This window comes from Temnothorax nylanderi, unplaced genomic scaffold (assembly GCF_030848795.1).
Source record: "Temnothorax nylanderi isolate EJ_2023f unplaced genomic scaffold, tnyl_v1.0 TNYL_tig0013_pilon, whole genome shotgun sequence".
NCBI classification, from domain to species: domain Eukaryota; kingdom Metazoa; phylum Arthropoda; class Insecta; order Hymenoptera; family Formicidae; genus Temnothorax; species Temnothorax nylanderi.
Genome location: NW_027249075.1, coordinates 1523249 through 1549210, shown reverse-complemented (window position 1 = coordinate 1549210; position 25962 = coordinate 1523249). Strand labels below are relative to the sequence as shown.

The following is a 25962-nucleotide window of genomic DNA, read 5'->3' as shown; positions in this document are numbered from 1 at the left end:
TTTAAGCACGGACGCGCACCAAAATATTTTTTCGTAGTGTCGAAAAATAAACGTGGCTACGTAGTATCAATTTCGAAAATGGATGTACTGGCGGTGTAGTGTATGTATATACAGGGGCTTTCGACAGTCCCATGAAAAAGCCGGGATGGCCTCTCTCAGGCTTCTCTCTGGTGACGTCATTAATCGCTCTCGGAGCGCCGAGCGAGCAAACCCGGCCGAGCCGGCCCAGTCGGAAACGCTAATAAATGGAGATTTATATTTATATATCGTTGCGCAATGTTAATAAACGGAATCGAAACAAATATACTCGAATCTTTAATATTTCTTGGCTCTTTCTATATGGCCTGATAGGAACGAAGTGGAAATTGATAATACCTCACCGCGAGATATGCAATCTTACCTTTAATTGCCAAGTATTGCAAAGCGATTTAATTAAATTTAATAAAATAGTTAATATTATTTTTATTACTTTCTGTTATATTATTTTCGGTAAAACTAAAATCTTTGAACGGCTGGTTTTTTGCACAAAGTACGAGGCGCACAGAGATACACAGGTTGACATACAAAATCTTTTATTCATATAAAAGGACACTTTATACTAGCACGTACTGTCGAACCTAGCCTATTTCCATACAGTCGATACCGCCGGGACTCTCTCTCTTTCTCTCTCTGTCTCTCTCTCTCTCTCCCGGTTCGCTCTCATTTATCCCGTTTATCACATAGTATAATACGCGGCGAACGATGTCGAGTTACATTCCGCATAGCAGCGCGCGACTGCGATCGTACTCACGTGTAAAAAAGAGGCGTCGAGAAATCCGTCGGAAGGATCAAGCGTCCCTCGTCATTTCGTCAACCGCGCCACGCGCCATATTAGATTATGCGCGCTTATGCGCGCGCATACCGATTCAAAGCCTTCCGTCACACTCGTCACAGTGATCATGTCGGATCGCGAGAAAGTCTCCCGACGTGAGGATCTTCGATCGTTCGATCACGCTGAGGCAGTTGATGCTGAACAAACAGGAATTGGTCGCTTCGTGCGCTTTGTGCGTACGTAGATATGTGCGGACTCCTCGCTGCCGCCCGGCCTGTCTCTTTGACGCTAGTCTTATACATGCGTTCTACGTATATCCAGCACGGTACGTCCACCTTACGCCTACATGCATAATATCGTACTTATCGTAAACACTCGACACTCATATTTACCTTCGATAATTATTATGATCTCGCTATGATTGAGGGGGAGGGGAAAAAGGGTTGATATCGAGATATAAATACTAGGTTTGGACTACAATCGCTAGTGAATATTGGCTTGGGAAGAACTGACTCGACTACAACCACGTATAAACTTTCAATGAGCCTTGAGCAAATAGGTTTTAGTTACTTTCGCGTTGCTCGCCGGCGTGATAAATTTTCATCTCGATGGAAGACAAGCACGAAAATCGCGCGCTTATTTCGTCAACGTTATCTCAGTTAATTGAGAGTTATGACACCGATACTTTCTCTCTTCTCGACCTATTCGAACGTACATTCGCCCGATTGTGAAAAGATGTACAAAAGTTTATATACGAGTACTTGAAAACTTTCGGCTCAACTTTTTCTCGACGAGAACGTCGCAGCGCGCTTATCATTTTTGTAACTTCATTATAATCATAAAACACAAAAACGTTTCGTATATCAAAAAATTTATTATCGATTATTGCATGAGAGATTTCTTTCATTCACGTCTGAGAACAGTGACAGTAATAATATGGCCACTTTGTATATCACGATCGAGTTGTCGTGGAAGCTCCATGAATACGTTGGTCTTTCAAGTCGAAAGAGATCCTTTACGTGAAGAAAAAGAGGAAAAACACGTTCATAATAGTTCTTCGCAAGAAGCTGTTCTCCAGGAGGGGCAGATACGGGCTTAATTATTAATAAACGAGTAACTAGGATTAACGGGCCGCTGATATCAGGAAGACCGAACGTTGACTCGTCTTCGTTCGATTATTATACAGACAGTATGCGCAGTATTTCGTGCGACAATTTATATATATATATATATATATATATATATGTATATATATATATAAAACATTCGTTCTATTTATTACAATTACACTAAAGAGAGCCCGCGGAGTTCCAGAGTCTCAAAGCGTGACGTTGCTTTCGTTATTAGACGACGATCGTGCGAGTCGAGTATCATCGCTACCGAGATAAATAATTGACTTGGAAAGAGATCCCGAAAGTTCTTATCGTTTTCTCTTTTCTAACGCGATACTTTGAGACTGGAGAACCGGTACGGGCGATTATCTCTCATCTCGTTCTCTTAACAGCTATACTTTCGTACAAACGTATAGAACATCGTTATCATTAAGTATTATTATCAGAGGAGGGTACAGTGTATATAAAGAATTATATAAATGTATATATATTTATATCTATATTTATGTATAATGACGCCAGCTCGCCGGAGAAGCAAATTCTCGGATCGGTCCTCCGCGCGAGCCGCTGTTTGAGCTTTGAGATGCGTGTATCTTTCGTCTCTCTGGCTTTCTCTCTCTCTCTCTCTCTCCCTCTCTTTCTCTCTCTTCTTTAACATATCACATGCATCACACTCACGCACATACACATACTCGCACGCGCACTAGGACACGATCGTTGGCACTATATATGTATGGTATTGACGGATCTCGATTGTAAAAAGAAGAAAAAAGATGGTTCGATCAAAAGATGGTTCTTCCTTGAAAAGAAAAGGATCTTTGGATCCTCGCGGCTTAAAAATACTGGAAGCACGGCCGGCTCTGGTTATGCCGATCCATTAATCTCGATCGTGTCCGAGTGCGCGTGAACGTCAGCAAACTTGAGTAATGTGTCCCGATCATCGGGGCACACGTAGCAGCTGAATAAACGATTCAGAACACGCGTAGCAAATAATGACATATATCGTCGTCGCTTAAGATTGTCGCAGTGACACCGTAAAAGCCGTGAGGACATGCCGCGGATATCGTAATCTCATTTCTCTCCCATATTTCCCAATTTACGGCGTTGCGTCGTAGGAGGGATACCGTGGACGTATGTATAGTTTGCGGTAGAAAAGAACATTTAAAAAAGCTTCTAGCTATGCTAGACGATTTGCGAATCGAGGTATCCTTCGTACGATTCATACGAATCCTCCGCTGTTTCAGTATCACTGCGTGACCCATTCGGTCGGCGCATTAAATTTTTCTTTCTATTCTTATTCTTCTTTTTTCTTTCTTTTTTTTTTGTTTCATGTGCGTCGTATAAAACGCATTCGTCGCATTTCTTCTCACCTTCTTTTTCTCCCGTCACCTAGGAGAGTTGCCGATTGCAACTCTCTCTCTCTTTCTTCGTGTTTCCTTTTTCTTTTTTTTATTAATACCGACGACGATGACCGTGGCTGCGGACGGCGCTCGTTGCCGAAACGAAAGCAGTGCCGCTGATATTCGACACTGACAAAGGCACAGTCATAAGTCTCGTACGTTCAGTAATTTCCTCTCTTTCTTGTCTTTTTAGGGCATGTATAAAATATCCCACGCGAGATAGAACGCGGAATTATCACGATTTTTTTTCTTTTTTCTTCTTTTTTGCCTGCATTTTTTACATTCACGCTGCTTTTTTCTTCCGTGTTCGCATATTAGCACCGATACACAATTAATCTCCTACGATTCTCCGACCGGTATTATTGCTTTCTTCCTTCCTCTCTCTCCCTTTCTCTCTTTCACTTTCTCTCTCTCTCTCTCTCTCTCTCTCTCTCTCTCTCTCTCTCTCTCTCTCTCTCTCTCTCTCTCTCTCTCTCTCTCTCTCTCTCTCTCACCCCGTCGCTCTTTCTCTTTTTATATAACATAATATAATATTATTAATATAAACGTTTACGTTTTGGCCACTCAGTTCGTGATCGCCGAAGCACACTATTGTCTGTGTTCCGCGCGACGTTTAGACAGTTTAGAATAATTTTAATTCACTTTTATACAACACTGGATTTTTTTCCTGCTGTCGACTTTTCCTCGTGCTCGTCCTATGTGCTTCCTTGTAGAGATGAATCCCATGATTTAACTCGGCGGCTCATCTCCTCCTCTTGGCATCTGTAGTCGCAGCAATCATTTGCCTCAGCATCGGTTCCGGACTGCATACTCGTGGGTCGCAATTCATGTTACCGTCACCTCCGCAACTAAAATTTTGCAACAATTTGCGTTAGGTTATTTTAGAAATAACACACATAGAGTTAATATAAAAGTCAATTTATAGAGAGGTACACTGAGAAAAAAAATATTTATTTTTTATTTAAATATTTTTAAATAAAAATATTTTTATTTAAATTAAGTAAAATTAATCTAATTCTAAATAAATGTGTATTATATTAAGTAAATAAGCTATTGGCAGCATATCTAAATATTTGTTTCTCAGTGTAGGGAATATAGAGAAATATTTTTTCATAAACTTACATGCAGCGGAGACAGGGTCCAGACGCCGACTTAATAACTTCTCCCACTCGATAGGCCTGGCCACGAACCTGGCAGCCACTTCGTCTCGCGGAACCTTTGTAAGCGTGCGGGTGGAAGAGCGGTGGTAACGTGGTCGTAGTCGTGGTGGTGGTAGTAGTCAAATTAAGAGCCGTGGCCATCGATACAGGGCACTCGTATCTGGGGCAGCAAAAACCGCTGATCGGTTCCTCGTGACAGCCCGGAATAGGCGGTGGACAGCTCTGTTGAAGACAGATAATGTCGCTCCTGAAGCAGAAACAGAAGTCGCACGGGTCGTCCCTGGGTATCTGTTGCGCTGAAACGTAGACCTTGCCGCCGTATCGGCAGGTGCCTGGTCCACCATAATCCTCCTCGCCATAATCGTCGTCGGGATTCGGATAACTACCACCGGGCATGGGGAAATGAGTGTCCTCGCCCGATATTCCGGTTTGATCAGGATATTCCGGAATATGGGGAGCCAAGGTGGTCGCCGGTCTTTGCTCGGGGAAGTTATAATCGGTCTCAGGTTTCGGAGTAGCCTCCGGGAAATGGTCAATGATGTGAGGATGACCTTCGCCTTCTTGTGGATGAATAGGTTCCTCTTCGGGAATTTCTTCCGTAATTCCTCCGCTTGGTAATTCCGTAGGTAACGGCTGCGTCTTTATGATAGGTTCCTCGATTGGCGTTTCCGGTTGCGGAATTTCTTCGGACTTTATCGGGATCTGAGATTCAGGTTCTTCTGGTACTACCGGTCCGACGGTAGCTGTCTCCTCAGGCAATTCAGTTGGTTTCACATCAGAAACCTTGATTGGACCCTCAACAGTAGTGACAGCTTCTGAAGAAGTTGCTGGTTGTTCTTCTGCTTTTTTCGTAATAACTTCTTCTGGCGCATGTTCTGTGGTAAACTGAGGTTCTTCGGTTGTACTCGGATGACTCTCTTCGGGTACAGTTGGATGAGCCTCTCCTCCTTCTTCAGGTTGGCTAGGCTGAATTTCTCCCGCAGGAGTTTCTTCCTCAGAAGGAAGAGGCCTTTCAGTAGGCTGTAATTTGATTATCGACGGTTGTTCTTCCTCATGAACGGAAGTCGTTTCAACTGAAATAGGTTCCGTAACATGTGCTTCTTCTTCTCCTCCTATTGTAGAAACTTCTGTTGGTTTCTCTTCAATTTTTGGAGTCACTTCAACTGGAACCACTTCTTCCGGTAATGTTTCTTTTGTCACTGAACTCTCAATTATTTTCGTAGTAGTTTCACCTTGTTCGGGCGACACTGTTTCCTGTTCTGGTTCAGCCGGCTTTTCCGTTTCGAATGGAACTTCTTCAGGCTTCAGGCTTTCAGTTGAACTTACTTCGAGTTCCGTAACAGGTTCCTCCGGCTTCTCCGTACTTTCAATTGTAACGGTTTCTCCTTCGGGTGAAAGTTTCTCCACTTCACTAATCTCAGTCGCTGGTTTCGATACTTCTTCTTCTGCGGTAGATAACGTTGTCTGATATTCAGGTTCAAGAGTGCTTTGTTCTTCTGTCTTTACCGGTACCGTTGGATGTTCTTCGGGTATCAAACTTGCCACAGTTGTCGCTTCTTCATTCACTGGATGTTCCGGTAAACTAGCCTCGGTAACTTGACTGTCCTTTTCTGGTTTCTGTTCTTTTGGAAGAGTCGTTGTTTCTATTGGTTCTTGAATTTTCACAACTGGTTCAATTTCTTCTTGTTTGTACTCTGTAGTACTAGCAGGCGTCACAGCTTCCTCCTTAACAGCTTCTTCCGTTTCTTTCTTGTCCGCTTCCGTTAGTTCCGGAATCGCAGTCGGTTCCTCTTTACCAGGTTCTTCCGTTATTCCAATTTCAGGTTTCTGCTCTTCCTTGGAAATTTCAGGAATAACGGTATGTTCCTCCGTTAAATCGGGCAATTGCGTTTCTGGTTTGACAATTTCTATAGCCTTTTCAGTTGTCTGTTCCTCTTGACTCGTTACCGGTACGGCCACTTCTGTCGAAACACCACCCTCTGTTATCTCTTCTTCACCGGGACTAGGAGAAGCAACAGTCTGTTCCTCGACAGGAGACTCCTCGGATTTCGGAGTTTGTTCTTCGATCGGGACGGTGACGTGTTCTTCCTCTACAACTGGTGTTTCGGATTCTGGAATAATCGGCTGTTTAGTCACTTCGCTCAGACTTGGCTCCGTTTCTTTTACGATCGATGTAGTGGCTTGCTCGCCAGCTTCTTCTCCAGATACAGACGTTGTTGATATTTCCTCGACTACAGTGGGTTCTTCGGTAGGTAATTCAGGCGTATGAGATTCAATTTCAGGTGTAGTTTCCGGATGCTTCACAACCGAGACTGGCGTACTTTCCGGTTCGTGAGGAACGCTGGTTTCGGTAGGTTTCTCGTGTTCTGCTTCTGCTTCAGTAGTTTTGGCTGGTTCCTCGGTTATGACTGGAGATTCAGTTTCGAATGGTTTTTCTTCAGGAGATTTTGTGGCTAATGGTTCTTCTTCGTGTTCTGATGGTTCTGTAACCGATGGTTCTGTATGCTTTTCAGCGTGTTCTGTAGTTTCTTTTTCTATTGCGCTTTCCGTTATTCCTGGCAATATTTCTTCATGGGAAACTGCAGGAGTAGATTCTTCGACTAGTTTAGTGGTTTCCTCGCCAGGCAATTCAACAGGCAAGACAGGAATGGTAACGTGCTCTTCTTCAATTACAGGAGCTTGAGTTGAAATTCCCGGCTGCGTCTTCGTGCTTTCTTCCGTGGAAATTTCCAAAGATTTTATAGTCGTATATTCCTCTATCGGCGCCCCCTCACTTACCGTATGATCATGTATCAATGTCGTTGATTCAACAGGTATAATTGGCTTCTGTGTTTCTATTTCGCTTGGAACGATATCAGGCAATTTTGTTTGGGCTTCTGGTGCCTCAGTTTCAGTTAATGTGACTGTCTCTTGTTCTATTTCAATCTCGGGTTTATACTCAGTCGTCGACTGAATTTCAGGAACGGAAGTACTCTCATACTCGGTTGGTTTGACAGTTTGTTGTTCCTTAGAAATTTCTGGTTTCCCTGTCACAATTTCTTCTGGTTTTGTAGATATTTCGTGTTCCTCGGCAATAACAGGTTCTTCAGAGGTTGGTTTTAGTGGAATTTTTTCTTCTTCTGGTTGTTCTTTTTCGATTTCTTCAATTGGTTTAAGCGTAGGTTGTTCTTCGATACCTTTATCCTCAGTAGGTTTCTCCTCTTTGGTTGGCGTAATAGTTTCTTCATCTTTACCAGCGGCTATGGTCGTAACTTCTACTTCGACAGGAACAGAAGTCTCTTTCTCTTTTGGAATTGTAACAGTTTCTTCGGTGGCGTGAGGTTCCTGTTCTATAGGTACATGCGTGGAAGTAATTACTTCGCCACTAACAGTAACCTGCTTCTCCCCAATCTCCTCCTGCGGTTGCTCGGTCGAAGCTGCTGATTCTGTTATACCTTCTTCGATAACTTTGCCTTCAGTAGTTTCACCTACCTTAGGTAGCACGGTATGTTCTTCTTCGGGTATTTGACTGGCAGATTCTTGTGATGTTTCAGACACCGGACTAATGGTTTGTTCCTCAGGATATTGCTCGATAGGTTGCCTAAGTGTAGTTGACTGTTCATAAACTATTTCAATAGGTTTGAGAGTGGTCTGCTGCCTCTCAGTTGCTATCTCTTCTTCAGATGGAGTAACAGTAATTTCCACGGGTCGTGATTCTGGCGTACTAATCTCACTAGCTAACGTACTCGATTCTACCGCAGCTTCTGTTGATATCTCCGTAGGCGGAACAGTTTTCTGAATTTCTCCTTCTGCTTCGGGAACATGAGGTTCGATTACATGACTGTCAGATTCCAATTTGTCAGTCGGTGTGAAATCACAAGCGTACATTGGGCAGCAAGATTCTCCGTTCGTGTGAACTGGCATGCAATTCGATAGGTGCGTTGGCGGGGCAGGACATTGCACGAGTTCGCATTGTACAATGCTGCTGATACAACGACAACTGGTCTGACACGCGTTTGCCGGTGGAACCGCCGAATTATTGCTATAAGATTGTCCTTCAACGAGGCAGTTACCTTCTCCTGGAATACCCGCTGGACGAGGCACGATCTCCGACGTACTCTCTCCTTCTACAGAAGTCTCTTCAGGAATATTCGTTGTATATTGAAGTACTCCCTTTGGTGGTATTTCAGTAATAATTGTCACCTCAGGTGTTTCTTTTGGAGCAACCGTTGAATATTCCTCTTTTTCTTCATGAACAGGCACCTCCGTGATGCCAGTTTTTTTAATAATTTCTTCTTCGGGTTTCTGTGGTTGTTCCTTAATAATCGACACTTCAGATGTTTCAGGAGTTATACTTTCTTCAGTGGATATTTCAACTGGGCCTGTTGCTTCATCTTTTTCCTTACTTGGTATTTCTTCTTTTATCGATGGTTGCGTGACTTGCTCTTGTATTTCCGGTTGCTCTTTTTCTGGAGATACAGATTCAGTCGCAGGTGTAATTTCCTTTTCGATAGGAACTTCGGGCTTCGTAGCTTCTTCAAATCCAGGCAGCTCAGTTGATGCCTCAGAAATTAATACTGGTACCGTCGTACCTCCTTCTGCGATTTCGGTTGTCTTACTAACTTCTTTGCCTTCAACTGGTCTTTCAGGAATTTCAGGAATTATGGAAGACTCTTCGTGAGGTACAGGACTGGATGTTTCAATTTCCTTCTTCTCATGTACCTCTGGCTGTTTCTCAATGATTGGTTCCTGAGTTTGTTCCTCCTGTCCGGATGGTTCGGTTGCGACTTTTTCCGGTTGTTCGCTCGATATTTCAGGCTCTTCCGGTATAACAGTTTCGCTAACAGCAGCAGATTCAGTTGTGCTACCCTCGGCCAGTTTTTCTTCGGGCAGAACAGATTCGGTAACAGCACCTTCCAAAGATGGAATATGAGATGTTTCCTCTTCAGAAGGAACTGTCGGCTTCTGTGGTTCTTCGGGCGTCTCAGTTATTTCTTTTTCTGGTTTCTGCGTTATTTGTTCTGGTTCAATAGGTCCCTGATCCTCCTTGCGATCTGAAGGAATCGAAGGCTGACTTGGTATATATTCTCCGCTGACGGAAGGCTCAGTCTTTTCTATTTCCACGGCCGTTGTCTCAGTGTCTCCAATTTCAACTGCAGGAATTTCTGTTGGCACTTCCTCCGTGGATACAGGCACAGAAATCTTTTCTTCACCTTCTTTTTCAATTTCACCTGCTTCGGTGGGATGTTCAACGGGCAATTCTGTTTGTTCAATTGGAATAACTTCTGTTAGTTTCAATTCTACAGTTTCGTTAAATGGTTCTTTTTCTGTTATCGTTATTGCAGTTTGTTGTTCTGCACTTTCTGTTGACGCGCCTTTCGTACTTATTTCCTCCGGACCATGGCTTTCTGTAACAGCTTCTTCCAAAGCTTTCTCTGTAGAATATTGTTCAGGTTGCTCAGTTATTCTTTCTTCGACAGCAGGTATCTGCGTTGTAAGTTTTTCTTCAGCTTCTATCGTCTTTATCGCTTCCGTGGTGGTTTGCTCCTCTTTCAAAACAGGTTCTTCGGTTTGTAATTCTTTTTCTTCTTCGCCAGTTATGCCTGGTGTTGCAACGGGATGTTCTGTAACACGTTCCTCAACTGGTTTTTCAGTAACTGGTTCTTTTTCAACAGGAACTATTTCAGTTTCTTTCTCTTCGACTTGCGTTGGCACGTGCGTTGATTGCTCAGAAGGACTTACAGTAGTAACATGTTCACCTTCCGTAGCATGTTTTTTTTCAAGATCCGAAGGCACTGTCGAATGTTCCGCTGGGATTGATGCGGGTGTTTCGGAAACTGGTTCTGTTACGATTGGAGGTTGCGTTTCTATTTCCTCTTCCTTCTTTGGTTGCACTTCTTTCTCACCTTTCTCGCCACTGACTTCCTCAGAACTTTTACTAGATTCTTCGACGGTAGGTCCTTTTGTAGGAATTTCCTCACTACTGGGAGTCTTTTCTGTTAATTGAATTTCCGTTTGTGGTATTTTAGTTTCTGTCTCTTCTGGCACACTAGATTTCTTAGCTTCTTCTTCTAATATTTCTTGAGCGATAGTAGTTGCAGAAGATTCCGTGCTAGTCTGAACTTCAATGACAGCAGGTGTGCTTTCCGTTTTCGTTTCTTCAGAGATTGTAGTGATTTCAGGTTCACGCTGAGTTGATAAGTTTATTTCCGTAGCTTGTTCTAGTATCGGCTTCGCGGTTCCTTCCGTCGATACTTCAGTACCTTCCGTCACAATCGGTTTTACAGTTCCTTCTGATGGGGCCAGTGTAGTCTCTTGTTCCTGTGGGGGGTACATTGTAGGTATTTTTTGCGGAGACTCAGTTATAAGATTATCGGGACTAATTTCTGGATGCGTAACACCGTGATAGTCTTCCGTCACATGATACACGTTCTGGTCTTCTGCCTTCTGTTCTGGGCTTCGTTCGGGAATCGGTATGCCAGTTGGGCCTTGAATTGGAATTTCTGGAGTTGATTCTTCTTCGCTCGTCACTGGACCCTCAGTCAAGCCGGCATCTTCTTTCTTAACGGCGACAGTAGCTTGCTCTTCAATTGTATGCTCAGATGTCTCTTCCGGCCGTTGTTCCTTTTCAACCTCAGATACTACTGGTTTCTGTTCTTCGGCAGGTTGTTCTTTAGAAGGACCGCTTACTTCAGTCGATTGAATCTCTTCCGTAACAGCGGTTTCCGTTGGATACGATTCTTTTTCTTTCTCAGTGATGATTTGTTCAGTACTAGATATCTCATGAGCGGCAGTCACAGTTTCTTCTTCTTTCGGTGATTCCGTTTGCGTTGACAAGAATTCACCTGGAATAGTTTCTGGTTTACTTTCACTTTCCTTTGGCTGCTCGCTGACAGATTCAGTGCTGATACCAGGCTCTTCAGTTGACGATGTTACCTCAATGATTTCAGTTAAAATCTCCGGTCTTTCCGGCGTTTGCGTTACGCTAATTTGTTCTTCTTCTGTTGTTTTCTCTACCTCGGTTATCTCTTTTTGTGTTTGCGTTGATAATTCTTCGTGCGGGCTAGTAGTTTCTTCTTCTTTTATTGGACCTTCAGTCTGCGTTGCTTCAGTAATGGAAGGTTCAATCGGTTGTTCCTTTTCAGTAATAGAAATACCATGTTCCTTTTCAATTATATTCTCTTCTGTGCTTACGTGTTCTTCAGGTACATGTTCTGTCGTTAACACCTCTTCTGGTAAGCTTTCCGCGATAGATGAAGTTTCCGGTAATTTAGTGGCAGATGCTTCAGTAACTAAACTTTCTTCAGCTTCTTGTACTGTCGTAGGCGCTTCCGGTTTTGCTGTTTCTACTTCAGAGGGCACTTCCGCTGATCCTGGTTCTTCCGATGTTATTTCAGCAGGAATTTTGGTAACATGTTCGTGAGAAGGAGTGGATTCTTTCTCAATAGTAGTAGTTTCTATCTCTTCTACTGGTAATGTTGCGGGCTGTTCTTCAGGTTGTTGTTCAGGTTTTTCGGTAGACGGAACGGGTCCCTGAGTAATATGTTCGATAGTTCCTTCGATAGTTCCATTCTTCTCTTCTTCTCCCTCTTGCGGTATATTATTGTCTATACCCGGGAATATTTCCTCCTGAGGATGTTCTTCCTTCTCTTGCTGATCTTCCTGGTCAACCAGCGCCGGGGATTCGGTAATTTGGTCACGTGGTACTTGTTCCGGAAGCTGTTCTTCACCTTCATATTGTACCGTGGTAATTCCTTCTTCTTCTGTAATAAGCATACACGAGCATATCCTTTAATGCGTAATATTCATTGACTAATAACGCCTATTAGATCGTTGAGTTACATAATACATCGCAACTATTAGTTATTACGTGAAATTACTTACCACACTGGTATGTGGTCGGACAACATTCTCCTTCCGGTGGCGGTAAGGCCGTACAATTCTTTCCATGCTCTTCCATCGGCGTTCCGCAATTTTGCACCGCGCAAGCGATTTCGCCTCGGAAGCAATAGCAATGCTGGCAAGGCTGAGTGGAATAAATCAGATCGCCGTCTTCGTAGACTTTATCCTCATAATAACACTGAGGTAACACGCCAGGAGGTAGCGTTGTGGTCATAATGAGACCGGGACCAACCGTGGTGCTAGGTTCCTCATCGTATTCTGCGCAAAGAATCAATAATTATGAGCACTTTCCAGCACGAAATAACACTGAGATATCATAGGACGACGCAATTACTTACCGCAATTGTACTTGATCGGGCAACATACACCCGGTTGATAGACCGGTTTACATCCAGCCACTCGTAAAGTACACTCTTGCATGACGCAAGTGGTTCTATTTCTAATGCAGTAGCAAAGCTCACAAGGATTGTGATGATCCAACGGCAGCATAGCGCCGTCTGCGTAAAACCTCTCGTCGACATGACAGCCATAATTGTCGTGGAAACCGACTTCCGTGGAGTCCGAGGTCGCCGGTGCGCTTGTCGTCGACGTTAACAACTGAACCGGTACTTCCGGACAGTTGATCACGGGACAACATTGATCCGGACGTTTCTCCACCGTGCAATCCTGACCGATCGCTTTCGTGAAGGGGCAGACCTTCAAGTAGCACATCAACATCCGATTGTGGCATGTGCAGTTCAGGCATGGTTCACTCGTCATGATCCTGTCGCCTTCTTGATACCGCTGGTAGTTGAAGTAACATCCAGCGGTGACTAGAGAATAATTTAACATTAATTAGATACCGAGTCTCTAAAATATCGTAATTACACAACGCGATTATAATTTTCGCAACATTATTATATTTCTTGCGAAATGCAACGAATAAATTCAATTTCGAAAAATTCAGAAAAATTTTTTATTTTATAATGTATAAAAATCATGTATAATAATTCTCTTTTAATCCTTTGACTTTGAATTAAAGTATGACGCGTGGAGCTTCTCAAATTACAATTAATGTCACATTGCTAGCGTACGTGACAGTTAATTAAATGCAACAAAACCAGGTGTGATATACATACCTCCATCGTACTCTGCAATCTGTGTGGTATCTTGGTCATATACCGGCGCTGCAATGAAAGAAACACAACTGTTAGTGCTATGCGATCGAGCTTGCCGCGACAGGTAGACTACGGGCGCGGGCGTGTACGTGAAGTTGAAGTTAATGAAAAGCATAAAACGGGATTGCCGAATAAGCTCGGGGAAATTTGCAGGGGTGGACGTCAATGCGTCTCCCGCGTGCAGTTTATCATAGTAATTACTGGCGGGACGCATTCGTCGTCTCTCGAGGGTGTACCAGGGCTTAACAACGGAACGAGTGGAAACGTCATATGGCGCGAAATACACGTGGGCGAATTCTCGTTAACACCCTCGCCCTAGTCATATGAGTTGCGTGGTGAGTGCGCATGGAATAGTGAATTCCATTTGGCTCTTCCTCTCGCGCGCAATCCGTGCGGACATTCGCGTACAATAATCGCGTGTCTCCCTTTGCGAGCCCATTCTTTTCTTACGCGACTATGCCTTTTGCAATCTCCTTTTTGAAATTGGAGTGTCGCGCCCAGGACTTGAGTTCGATTGTTCCTGAAACATGACAGGATACTCTCCCGAAGTACAATCACTGAGATGTTTTCACCGAGAAATCGCACAATGAGCCTTATCTATACCGGTCTGACCCGCCCTCATTCTTGCTCTCTTATCTTCGAAGTAGCATTTAGCTTTATATTACATGAAAAATTCTAAACGACATCCGTGCAATGTATATAAAGTACGGATGAAAAAAGTATCATTTAGATCTTCGTAAAAGATAGCTGTGACTTATCCAAACATATAAAAAAATTATATCATTTTATTAAAATTTATTAATACATTTCCAAGATTAGATATCGACATGAACTTTATATTCGATACATACATCTTTTCCAAGAACTCATCCATCAATGTACCTTTACATAACACATGGAAGCGAGTTTCGCGATATTCAAGAATTAGCATTCCGCGATGCAGGTGATTTCCAGTGAACTGAACTTGTACCGGGAAGCCCAACGATGGTTGAATGGAGGCTTCGTTGTGTCTCGTCAGTCCCACGAGCAAACCGGAGCCCGAGCCGCGTGCCTCCACGTTATAACCCATCACGTACGCGTGGCCTACCGAGACGATTCTTGTCTCGCACAATGGTCAGACTAAATTATTACGTCGCACCTCCCTTCACGGAGACCACGGTCAAGGTGTCGAGGCTTCGTGTACACGATTGTAATCTCTGTACGTGATCTTCATTATGCGAGCGTTTAACTACAACGACACAATATGATCATTCAATACGAACAACGGTATGCACTCGTGGTAATTAAACGCATAATGAGACAATTGGACTGTTACTGAATAAAAGAAGCTTATCGGATAGCGAGGGGTACCGTGACAGAAAATTGAAGGAGGAAGAGAGAAAGATGTTCGCTGCAATCATCATCGATTTGATTCTTTCCTGGAATCAGCGGAGAATTGTCGCATTTTTTGAACGATCTATCGAGTCTTACGGCGATGCGCACCAAAAACTGAAAGACAACTTTTTGCCGCGCGAGCAAGCATTTTCTTCGCTTCTTCACCGGTAACGATAAATTACAGTCGACGGACTAACGGGACATTGAGCACATACAACCGGGAGATGCTGACAAAAAAATCGCGACGCATTTCGACTGTAATAACGGCAAATTGCATCGCGATGAAGCACAATGATTTCGATCGTCGATCCGCTCGGTTTTTGACATTTATTTCTTACCATTTCGAAATCGAAAGGCGCGAATCGCGCATTACCTCTCTCGGAAGAAGTGCAGTGAGAGTCGTCCAATAAATCTCACGCGGCGAGATAATGTTCCGTTCCCTCTGGATGCAAAAATGCAGTTCCGAATAAAACAGATTGTACAAAGCCGCGCGCGGAAGTGCATCGGCTAAGGTACGCTCTAAAGATCTCTCGCGCAAACTTCTCTCGAGGTGTATGCGGAACGTAGACTCTAAATAAATCTTGGTCACATAGAAAAAGGACAATGTGGGAGAGTTTATCGGTATCAACAATAAACGTATCTTCCCTCGAATATAATTTCCGCGCACGAGATTTATGCGTTCTTCGGCCGCCTCGCTCGTAATCAAGGACAGAGGATCGCGCTTATACATATCGCGTGCACATGCACACATATACGTGTATCTCGAGGAGTCGCGGGGAGTCATTATGTAAGTCAACGTACCGCCGAGTCCTCCTGTTTCCTCTCCGTGTGTCGTTTCCCCACCCGCAATTGTCTCGCTCCCGCTTCGAGGGCGACCCTCTCGATTCCTCCCGCAACGTGCCGCGACCTGACCCGTTCCTTTCTCCGCGTACGCGCGCGCGAACGATGCTGTTACACACCGCGGAGAACAGGAGAACACGGGGCTGTTGCGCTCGCGTTATGAAATCATTCCCGGCGGCCTTGCCTCGCGAAAGTTCATTACCATCAACCGCACACGCTCCGATGAACACCTGGCACCGCAGCCAGCCCCTGGCGTATTGCGTGCACGAAATTCTGCATTACGCATTCTCCAAGGTCGCGGTTTCCTCCGTTGCGCGCTCACCAAGACAGTCTTTTCGCACACTGATGAAAAAGATGATGGAATAATTTCCCTTTGTGTGTGTGTGTGTGTGTGTGTGTGTGTGTGTGTGTGTGTGTGTGTGTGTGTGTGTGTGTATGTGTGTGTGCGTATGCGTACGCGAGATGAAAGACTTGTCATGACGGAACTTTCCTCGGCAAAGCCCATCTCGAAAGACCGCCAGCTACTCGGAAATTACGCAACCCACTCGCCGTGTAACTTTATCGAAATAAATTCCAACTACGGGGAAGGAGCAGAAAAATAACGCTATTTGTTTGTATCGACGAGAATGTTAATGTCAATGTCATGGGTATCGGGAAGGTAACGCTGTGGAAACCTGGCCGACCGGTTCTGGCGTAATACGCGCCGTACTGTTTCTAGCGTGGTGGTGCCCCTTTCGAGGACAATCATAAATTATATCTTCCCAATCACACGGGATCGAGTTCATTGCCACTTCCTACATTATGATGCGAGTCCGCGCACCGTTAGGTCCGGTAATGAGAATAATTCCCGACTCGGGAAAGAAACACTCATTTCCGATAAGGGGCTCGAGATCTTTGAACCGCGATTCACTTCGTTGCGCGAGAATGTTTCGTATGTGCGATTGGATCTAGCCGACGTTGAATGCGATGCCGTGGATCCGCGGATATCGCCCTTAAATTATGCCTTGCGAAAGCGAAACACCCATTTTCCAAAATGAATCTATCGCGATCGATTTAATCCGTGTCACGCTGACGTTGCACCCACGCGTTCCGTTATACCTTTCGTCGGATGACCGCTGCTGACCTCACCATCTCAGTAAGTAGTCAAGAAGGTACATAGACGAGAGAGAAAGAGAGAAGAGCTCTGAAGAGTACGCGCGCGAGGACGAGGGAGTGGAGTCCTCTTATGACGTACCGGTTACAACGGGTCCTTTCTATACCCTCTTAGGGCGAGAGCTCTTTCTCGTCTGAATTGACAGCGCGAAATTTATTCGCGCTCGCTATCAAAAACACATTAGATCCCCTTAACACTCTCATTATTTTGCTCCCGTGCAAGATTTCACGATAGATTTATTTCAAGGATTTCATTTCGGATGAATTTCGTATGATCTGATTTCATTCGCGATCCGTAATTCGGAGGATCTATGCAGAGCGCTCAGTTTCGGACGTGTAAAAGTCTTTCGAGCAGATTTATAGATTGATTTGTACAATTACGTCTCGCATAAGACACTCGAGTAGATTTAATATGTGCGTAACTGTATGCGATCCACGTCACCATATATCTCGGCGAATTTTTATGCGCTTCGCGCCACGTGCAATACCATCCGGATTCTACTCCGTGCCGTTGCGACGCGTCGAGCTCGCCACGAGAGAGTTTGATGATACTCGACGATAACGACACTTTGCTAAGCATTAAGCATAAATATGGAACGCCTTAGGGGTCAGATGCGACTCCGGTGGATAACGTACGGTGGACCGTAAGTGGCGAACGGTGAGGTACGCGGTCAATGACATCCCGATGTGGGCATGTCGACTGATTGCTCCTCAGGGCTTACAGGTTTGACCAGAATTCACACAGCATCACGTGGATGCAGCCGTGGAGGAACCGCTACGCGGAGGACCGTGCGCCGAGACGCGTTTTTTTTTCTCGATTGACTTCAGAGACTTAGATCACTTCCGGGTGGGACTCCGAAATTGATTCCTCCGCTTACCGAAAAAATAAATTTTATTATGCCGTATTTCTTGCTTCTTTTTCTTCTTTCTCTTTTTTTCGATGTTAATGCAAGAAACGATTTGTGTAAATTTTGAACGAAGTGAAAGAGACGAAGGGAATTAACGGAACTCACGAGCCGTACTCATACCGATCGAACATAAATTCTGGTCAAGTGTGATAAATGATTGTCCCAAGGAATTTCGATAATAACGTTTATTTATATATTACTGAGAAGTGATATCTATACGATACTTAATAACTGCCATATCTCCGATCGCGCATAATAAGATATTATGATCGCACAAACATGTAACAATTTGACACGGTTGCAAAAAATCATAAGAGACGAATGTCGCTTGTAGTTTTTCGCTGTTTTTTAAATCCAATTTGAAAAGTCCGTCAAATGTAATTTAATATATCAAGTAATTCTGATAATCTCGAGACAGTGGACTTGAGAAGAAAATTATTGCTACGCGAGTGGTAATACAACACGATAGGTAAACGCTTTTTTACAATGGAAACCTGTTGCCTCTCGAAGCCGGCGATATTGCTGATTTCCTTTGAATGCAAGTATCTCGCAAATGCCCGCTGCGTCCAAAGGAAGATACATAATCCAGTAAAACTTGTCCGCCGCCTGATGGATCGCCGGTGATCGAACGCGTCGATCTCGATCGTCCTTGCTGCCCGCTCGAGAAAAGCCCGAGGAACAAAAAGGATACGAGCGTGCATGCGATAGAGAGTCACAGAATCGCCTAGCGATTTCCAAGCGGAGGGAAGGAAGGAGGGAAAGAAGAACGAGGGAAGACACGCCGGGTGAGTCGTGGAATTCAATCGATTCCGTCGGTTTAACCACACCTGCTCTTCGCTGAAACACCGACGGCCGATTGATGAAGGGGAGAGGCAAAACTGACGCATCTTCAATAAGCCTTCATTGACGATGCAACGTTTTTGCACGTCGTCGTGTTCATAGTATCATAGCTTTTCTGAGAACGCTCCCCTATCGGCCGATCGATCAATCGATCGATCGTCATGAGCGCCTGTGCGAAATAGGTTCGTCTTCTTTGCAGCCTCTTGACCACAAGATGCGAAATTACTTTCTCGAATAACGAATTACGGGAATGACGAAGCCTTTTTCTGTCGACACCGAGACGCATTTTACGAATTTGCGGTCGATTACTGCGGCTACTGAATCTATCATCGTTTTTCTATACCCGGAAATAATTCATGACACGAGCGATGACAATTGAAGGCCCCGTTTTAAGTGGATCGTCTTCTTCTGATATCGATACCAGGACTCGAGAGAGGTCCAGGCGTACCGTTTTAAACCAGCTCGACGTAAAGGGAAGAAGTTCGCGGAACCTGGCGGAACGAGGTTCACAATAGGAAGGAGGCGACCGACCGCCTAAAGGCGACCCGAGAGTGGTCGAAGAACGAATATGGTGTGCCAGGTCCATGGGAAAGCACCTTGGCCCTCGACACGACCGATGCCAGAGGTGAGCATTATGAGGTAATGCTCTCCCCGTTGCCAGAGAAGAAGGGAGACACACGGATAGGTTCGACGGCCTGACAGAACGTGGCTCGCTCATTCAAACATTGGCTGGCCGACTCTGCGTTAGTCACACCAGACGGTACAAGAAAGACGGTCACGGAAGTGATCGTCTCTGCTCTCGACTCTGATTTTCAGAAATTAATTTTAATGCACGGTATACGCGCATTTACGCCCGATTTAAGCCTTTCCATCGTATTTCTATTCTAATCTCGCAAAATAACGCGACTCGACTCTATTTATCGCGAGATATGCGTACTTTAATAGAATCACTCTTCTTTTGCCCTTCAGAAAACTAGTTTCCATCATAAATGCAATAAAACATGCTTCAGTTACGAGAAAGACTTTTCTCATCTTCATCCGAGATTACTTTTACTCTCTTTTTCTCTTTGGTCTCTATTACCGCAATATTCAACTTCTTGTCAGTATTCAAAGTGTAAAAAGAGTAAACACAACATCGAAGTGGAAGCAAAAACTTTTTTTTTCTTTTTTACGATTCCAGCATATTTTGCTACATTTATGGACAGCATTTATGGATGATCCGGTGGAATACAATCTGACTTCGAGCAAGCCACAAGCAGAAATAATCCGATCGCGTCTTCTCGGGCGAGCGAAAATATTTCTTGCCTGTCTACCTCTTATTTCCTCGTGGGAGTCCGCGCGTTCACGGTCTCTCTATCAAATAAATGACTCACGTTTTGTACGGCGGCTCAAGCGTGTCCAAGGCGTTGAAGCCAGACGAAAGAAAGAGAGCTAGAAGTACACTGAGGCATTTCTGCAAAAACTCACCAGAATGCGTGGATCGTGACGCCAGCAGTAGGACGGCGGCCAGCCAGAGGATTATTCCGCGTCTACAAAGCGCAGCGTTCAACGCCGACATGTCGGCACTCTTCTTCCGTACCCTGCAACACGTAAATGATGCTTTCGTTAGCTTACATTACCCATGCGAACATAAACTAAGCTTTGGTCTCTTGGACGGCTACATATAAAATGTGCGGTCGGGCTAGTTTAAGAGCTAATTTAAGAAGAAGCTAGGATTACGAAATTCTATTTAAAGTTAAAGTTATTTGTTACTTACAGAATACTAAGTATTCTACATATATGTCTTCGTTTAAATATAATTAAAGTTTGTTTACATCATCGATTATTCAATAATCATCAACTGCCAATGAATAATATTAAAATGCTCTAACGCAAACATGGGTGGCGCCTTATATTATTTAGTATTAGATCACAAATGCAATCGCTCGATTCATCGCTTGGATTCAAACCTACTCAGACGGCTTTGAGAATTTTTTCGCGTTATCTGCATACGCGCGAAAGTATAACGAGCCATTGTACGCTTATCTATTCTATCATGAGGCGGCTTAAAGGCATATCTATCTCGTCACGTGGCATTCTACCATGTAACTCTCGCCCTGATCTGACAGGATGACAGCTGGACGGACACAGTGGTCGCGTCTGCAGCTAGACGCACCTCTGCACTTTGACCGATCGCTTCTCGCGAGCCTGTAGGCCGCACACAGCTCGATCTCATACGCGACTAACAATATAAGATATAATATACATAATGGACTAAGTATTAATTATGTAAATGAACATATAATATAAAGCAATAACAATATATTAATAATTATATATTAGTATATCTGTATGTAATCAGTGTCAGGAAAACAGACAGTCACGAGAAAAAGAACAGAGTTAATCGGTTAAACGCTGTAGAGAGAGAATTAATCGGTGTTGGTAGAATTAGCCTTAAGGTATACAATGTATCACGGTGTCAAGACGCGAAATTCGCAACGCGAGAAAACATTTGACGCATTCGCGTCGCGGCGGGAGGCTAAATGCGATTCGTCTGTCTACCTGGAGCGTAAGCCAGCTATGAGAGGCGTGGGTGCGTGGGAATGAGCACGCATGTTTGCACGAGCCCGCTGTGTGCTCAACCTCCTTCGTTCGTACCGCTGGCCAGCGGGATGGTGCAGAGCCTCGCTCGCCCGATAAGGGAATAGACGCGCGAAAAAGAGCGTGAGTAAAAAAAAAATTTCATGATAAAAGTTCAATTTTCAAGTGGGCGCTATAAAATTGAATGTCAGCGCGTTTACATTTCTCCGTTCCAATGTAGAGGGAGGAAAGAGGAAAGAGGCGATGATCGTATCTGCGGGTTCTTGACCGAAAGAAATTACTTAGGAGCGCTGAGTTAGCTGGTAAACGCGATAAAGAAGGAGGAAGAGGAGGAGGCGGAAGAGGAGGCGGAGGAGGAGGAGGAAAAATAAGAATCTCTGGGCAGGAAGAAAAGGAGGACTTTGGCGAAGCCGGCGGCGCATACCAACCGTGCGACAGCGGCCTAATACAAAGCGGTACCGAGATAAAAGAGAGAAGCGCGCGCGAGAGCGCGTAGGTAGTTTCTCTTCTACCTGTCGACTTCATCTTTTCCCCTACGTATATTTCCTCCTCTGCCACTCTTCCCCTGGAACATCCACCGGCAGCTCATTGTAGTCCAGAGAAGGAGGAAAAGAGGAGGAGGAGGAGGAGGAGAAGAAGAAGAAATAGAAAAAGAAGCAATGCGAGTCGCGACACCTAAACTCGCGCTCGCTCGTTAACGTCCGTTTCATACTAGCCGCGCAGTAAATTACATCCCGGCCGATCGTAATGAATCTCGCACCAATGGATAAGTCCGCGAGATATTTCTGCGCTATGAGCCGCGCCGCGACACGGACATTTGAGTCCGCAATGCGTTGAGACTATCTGGCGAAGCAACGGGGACCCTTACGTCATTGCGTATTCACGGTACAGCCCATTGAACAGGGGAATTCGGTGAATGGGTACGAGCGCATACCGCTAATACGCGCACGCACCTCTATAGCTTCAGCCCGAGTGCTGGCCAGGGTCGGATCGCATGAGCATTGTAGAAATACGAATTTCTTCCGCGAACTTTACAAATGTAATACTCGACTGTCGTTGCAGCTTCTTTATTCGCGGTAATCCGCGAAACAATTATATAGCTTCTAAATTTACATGGTCTAAGTTCTTATTTCATTTCACTTGCAATATACATACATACAGATTTAAAGTTACCCAATTCTGTCCTCAAGATATAATTTAAATGTCAACTCTGATCTCTTTCCTAAATAGGATTTTAATAAATAAAATCTCTGAAGATATTAAGCGAAGGGATTTTTAATAATATACTCAGAGCGAGTCATTAATCTCTTTTAATTTTCATACCCATTCGTCTGTTCTTCCGAGAAGTGACTCCCGATAAGACCACATTTCTCCCGTATCTCACGTTCGGTAGGTGCGTGCGGGCCGTGTTCGCAACCCAGAAACGACACACCCGTGTGGTGATACGTTGTGAATGGAAATATCGGCCCGGCTCCATTCCGGCACCGGCCGGTCTTCGTCTCCCTCTTTCTCTCTCTTTCCCTCGATCGGCACGATCGGCATTCTCGTCGATTCACCCTGATTCGTCGTAAGGTGCATTACTTTCCATCTTGCTCTCGTCCAGAAACGAGCGGTAGGCGCGTCCGTCGAACCGAGACTAATTCCACTTGCGCTCTCGGTACGGCCGCGCCGCGACGGAAGGCACCGTGTCTTCGGATGCGCGCGTTTACAAGGCGCGACGCGCATCCAAGTGCATCGTTGCAGACGGCGGCGTCGCGTCTGGCCTGCGAGCTGCGCGCGGCATGTTTGTCGCCGATAAATTTGCGTTCGTTCCGGTCGTAATTGCCGGCGATGACATCTTCCGGTTGCAGCACGCGCTGACGACCACCGATCGTATACGTGCTACGTGCTACGTGCTACGTATGCACGCGCTGGAAACCACTGACTCTCTCCGAATCCTCTTAACTCAGAGCTCGAGTGCCCGCTCGTAACGGGATCCGCTCCTCTCCGAGTTGTCGATTATAATTTACTGCGGTTACGTGTGAATTATTCAAAATATAGAGAAATGTTTTCTCCGTTCTCTAAATATTTAATATCTGGCACAATGAATTCAAAAACATCGCTATTCTTCTCCATTACATATTTTTCACAAATACTGGAGCTCGTATTTGTATATAGATTTTATTTAGAGACAATTCCTACAAGAATCGTCTATTAAAAATTATATAATTTTTATAAACCTCAACAAAGAAGTCATTACTCAATTGAAGAATTGAATCATATTTTAAGAAATATGTCATAAAACTAATGTACTTTTTTAAATAAGAGTTCTTCTCAAATAAGCTTGTACATTTAACGAGCATGAACAGTTAGCACAGTCACAGATAATTTATGGTCAATCCGGTTGTAACAGTCATCAGGTTTCTCAGCACGAGCATTCTGAATCGACGAGAATGGTATTGTCGACAATAATTTACGAGGAACTTCAAAAACGGCAACGCTAACGAATGTCGAAGCAAAGAGAGCCTTGCCCGATTTTACTTTCACGCTCACGATAAATTACGTTGGACGAGGCTCAGAACGGCGAGTAATACCACTCTCAGCAACAACAACGAGAGTGAGTAGTGTAGTATGTTAAACGCGAAGTAAGGCAACGCCTCCGCTCTAATTAATGCACTAATTAATGCGTCGTGATTATCCCGCGAGCGTATTACTCTCCGGCTCGTTCACGCTGAGGTAACCATCACGCCTAGTAATAATAACAACGATCGCTATCGAGCTCCTGCAACCGCAACGGGATCCTTTTTCACGTGAGGTTTCCAGCCGCCGATGGCGGAGTATATTCATTGAATTGTGGATAGCAGCAAATTAATTGTTATTAGCGTTCGCGTTGTACGTTGCCGGCCGGTGCCAGGCCCGATTGCGGCTGGTCACGAGGTCAGGTCAAGTTCAGAGGCTAGTCCGCCTTGTCCGCGCTTAGGAACAAGATGGTAACGATAACGATCGTGGGGGAGGAGGACGGTGCTTGCCGAGATAACAGCCGGTCGTGCGATAATTGCAGCAACATAGGAGTTTGGCTTAGAGAGGGTATGGAGGTGCAGCTAAGCTATAGGTGCACCCACACGGGTCTGACACAGAGGCCGGGGTGCAGGCTGGTGGCAGAGGTTCCGTTACAGCCCAGAGGCTGCGTTCGTTCACCATTATCGTGGAACGCGGAATATGATTACCTTCACCTGGGAACAAACCTCCTTATATACAACCGACCGGCAAAGGAGACCGTGGGCGAAGTTCGCGTCGTGGATGCCGTGTCCCGGTTTTGCTCGCCGTTCGCGTTCACTAATCAGATTGGAACCAGTCAGATCGACCGACTTTCAGAGAGGAGACGCATCACCGCCACCGTTTAGAATCGGCTCGACGGCTCAGATTTGCATACAGAACGATTGAGCATGGTATTTTGGCGCTTGTCGTCATCGGCACGTGCAGTTCATTTAATCACGCGTCTCGCGTTGCACATTATGCAAATCCGCAGTTCGATAGCCGGTGTGCGTGCGTTCGTGCGTGCATGCGTGCGAGCGTTCGTGCGCGTAGTTTAAGGAGCGGGAACTGATTACGCGACTGTGCGACGTGGACATATCAATTTATAGAGAGACGTAACGAAATACACATTTCTCGTAAAGAAGCTGCTTAATCTCTTGTTTAAGCTCGCGGATCTTCCTTACCGCCGTGCCACGAAACGCCCATTGAAAATTCTCAAATTGATTTGTACAACTGCAACATTGTTTTATTTACGACGTCCGCGCGAGTAATGGCGCGGTTAACAATTTATGACAACAAATGCTCGGCGACTGAAAGCGCGTACTTCCGGCAAGGTGGTACTTCGTACACGTTGGTATCGTACGAGTCGGGGAATGAATAACGGACCTGTCCGCCTCTCGTAAAAGGGATATCCGATGCTCGAGCCGCCGACGTGCTGCTTCATCTTCTTTGAGGACTACGCAAGTTTCGACGACTAAAAACCCGATAATTGACAGCGCGAGTACTGGTCCATCCCGAGCGCTTTATTGGCATAACAGTATGTCGGTCTAGCGTACATCAATAATGCCTCAATCGTGTCCTTGAGAGTTCTACAGGAACGAGTAAATATCACCTACATAATTTGAGATTTTCAAATTAATACGAAGAATCTATGTATCTCATATTTTACAAAATTTAGCATTTATATTAAATTGGCCAAACAATTTGGTTACTATTTTTATTTGCGTGAGAGTTATGTGGGAAAAGAACAAGCAATTTTCTGAATGACAAGGTTTAACTAATACGAAAGTCAGACAGCTATCGATAAAATCGGCATGCCAAGGAAACGTGGAATCTTTCAATGAGTATAAAATTACATAGCCGCGCGTACAAAGAATATTGTGAGAGACACGATCTCTATTTTGTTACCGGTACTGTACGATGATCTCTGGTCTTTAGCGGGACATAGTGCAACAGTCGTAATTTTAGTTCCGTTAATAGGAAGGCGCTTTGAATGCCGGCGCGAAGGAAGTCGGAGTGAGGATCGCGCAGGACGAATTCACTGTATCTGATACACCAGTGAATCTTGACAAACGAGCGGAGGAAACACACGTCTACGAACGTAGCGCACATTTCTAATTTTACGGCTGCAAATAGTGAACGGATGGATCATGGGATCAAAGAGGCGAATCCGTAGCGTATCAAACGTGTTACGAGTAATTATACGACTGACGCCGTGCAGATTGCAGAATGA

The 25962-nt window shown here is 44.7% G+C and overlaps 1 protein-coding gene and 1 long non-coding RNA gene across 2 annotated transcripts in view; one reads left to right on the top strand and one right to left on the bottom strand.

The window, feature by feature from the left end:
- The window catches only part of LOC139768023 (uncharacterized), a 97612-nt gene that overhangs the window by 2327 nt on the left and 69323 nt on the right, over positions 1–25962 (top strand). The gene's annotated exons all lie outside the window — the stretch shown is intronic.
- Positions 556–25962, bottom strand: part of LOC139768022 (uncharacterized) — a 41062-nt gene continuing 15655 nt past the window's right edge. Inside the window, exons 2-7 of the mRNA XM_071697843.1 lie at positions 20103–20215; positions 13483–13530; positions 12703–13176; positions 12347–12622; positions 4446–12225; positions 556–4171 (exon numbers count right to left, since the gene is read on the bottom strand). Of these exons, the coding sequence (XP_071553944.1) occupies positions 4066–4171; positions 4446–12225; positions 12347–12622; positions 12703–13176; positions 13483–13530; positions 20103–20193 (8775 nt within the window). The 5' untranslated portion in view covers positions 20194–20215 and the 3' untranslated portion in view covers positions 556–4065. The remainder of the gene's footprint in view (positions 4172–4445; positions 12226–12346; positions 12623–12702; positions 13177–13482; positions 13531–20102; positions 20216–25962) is intronic.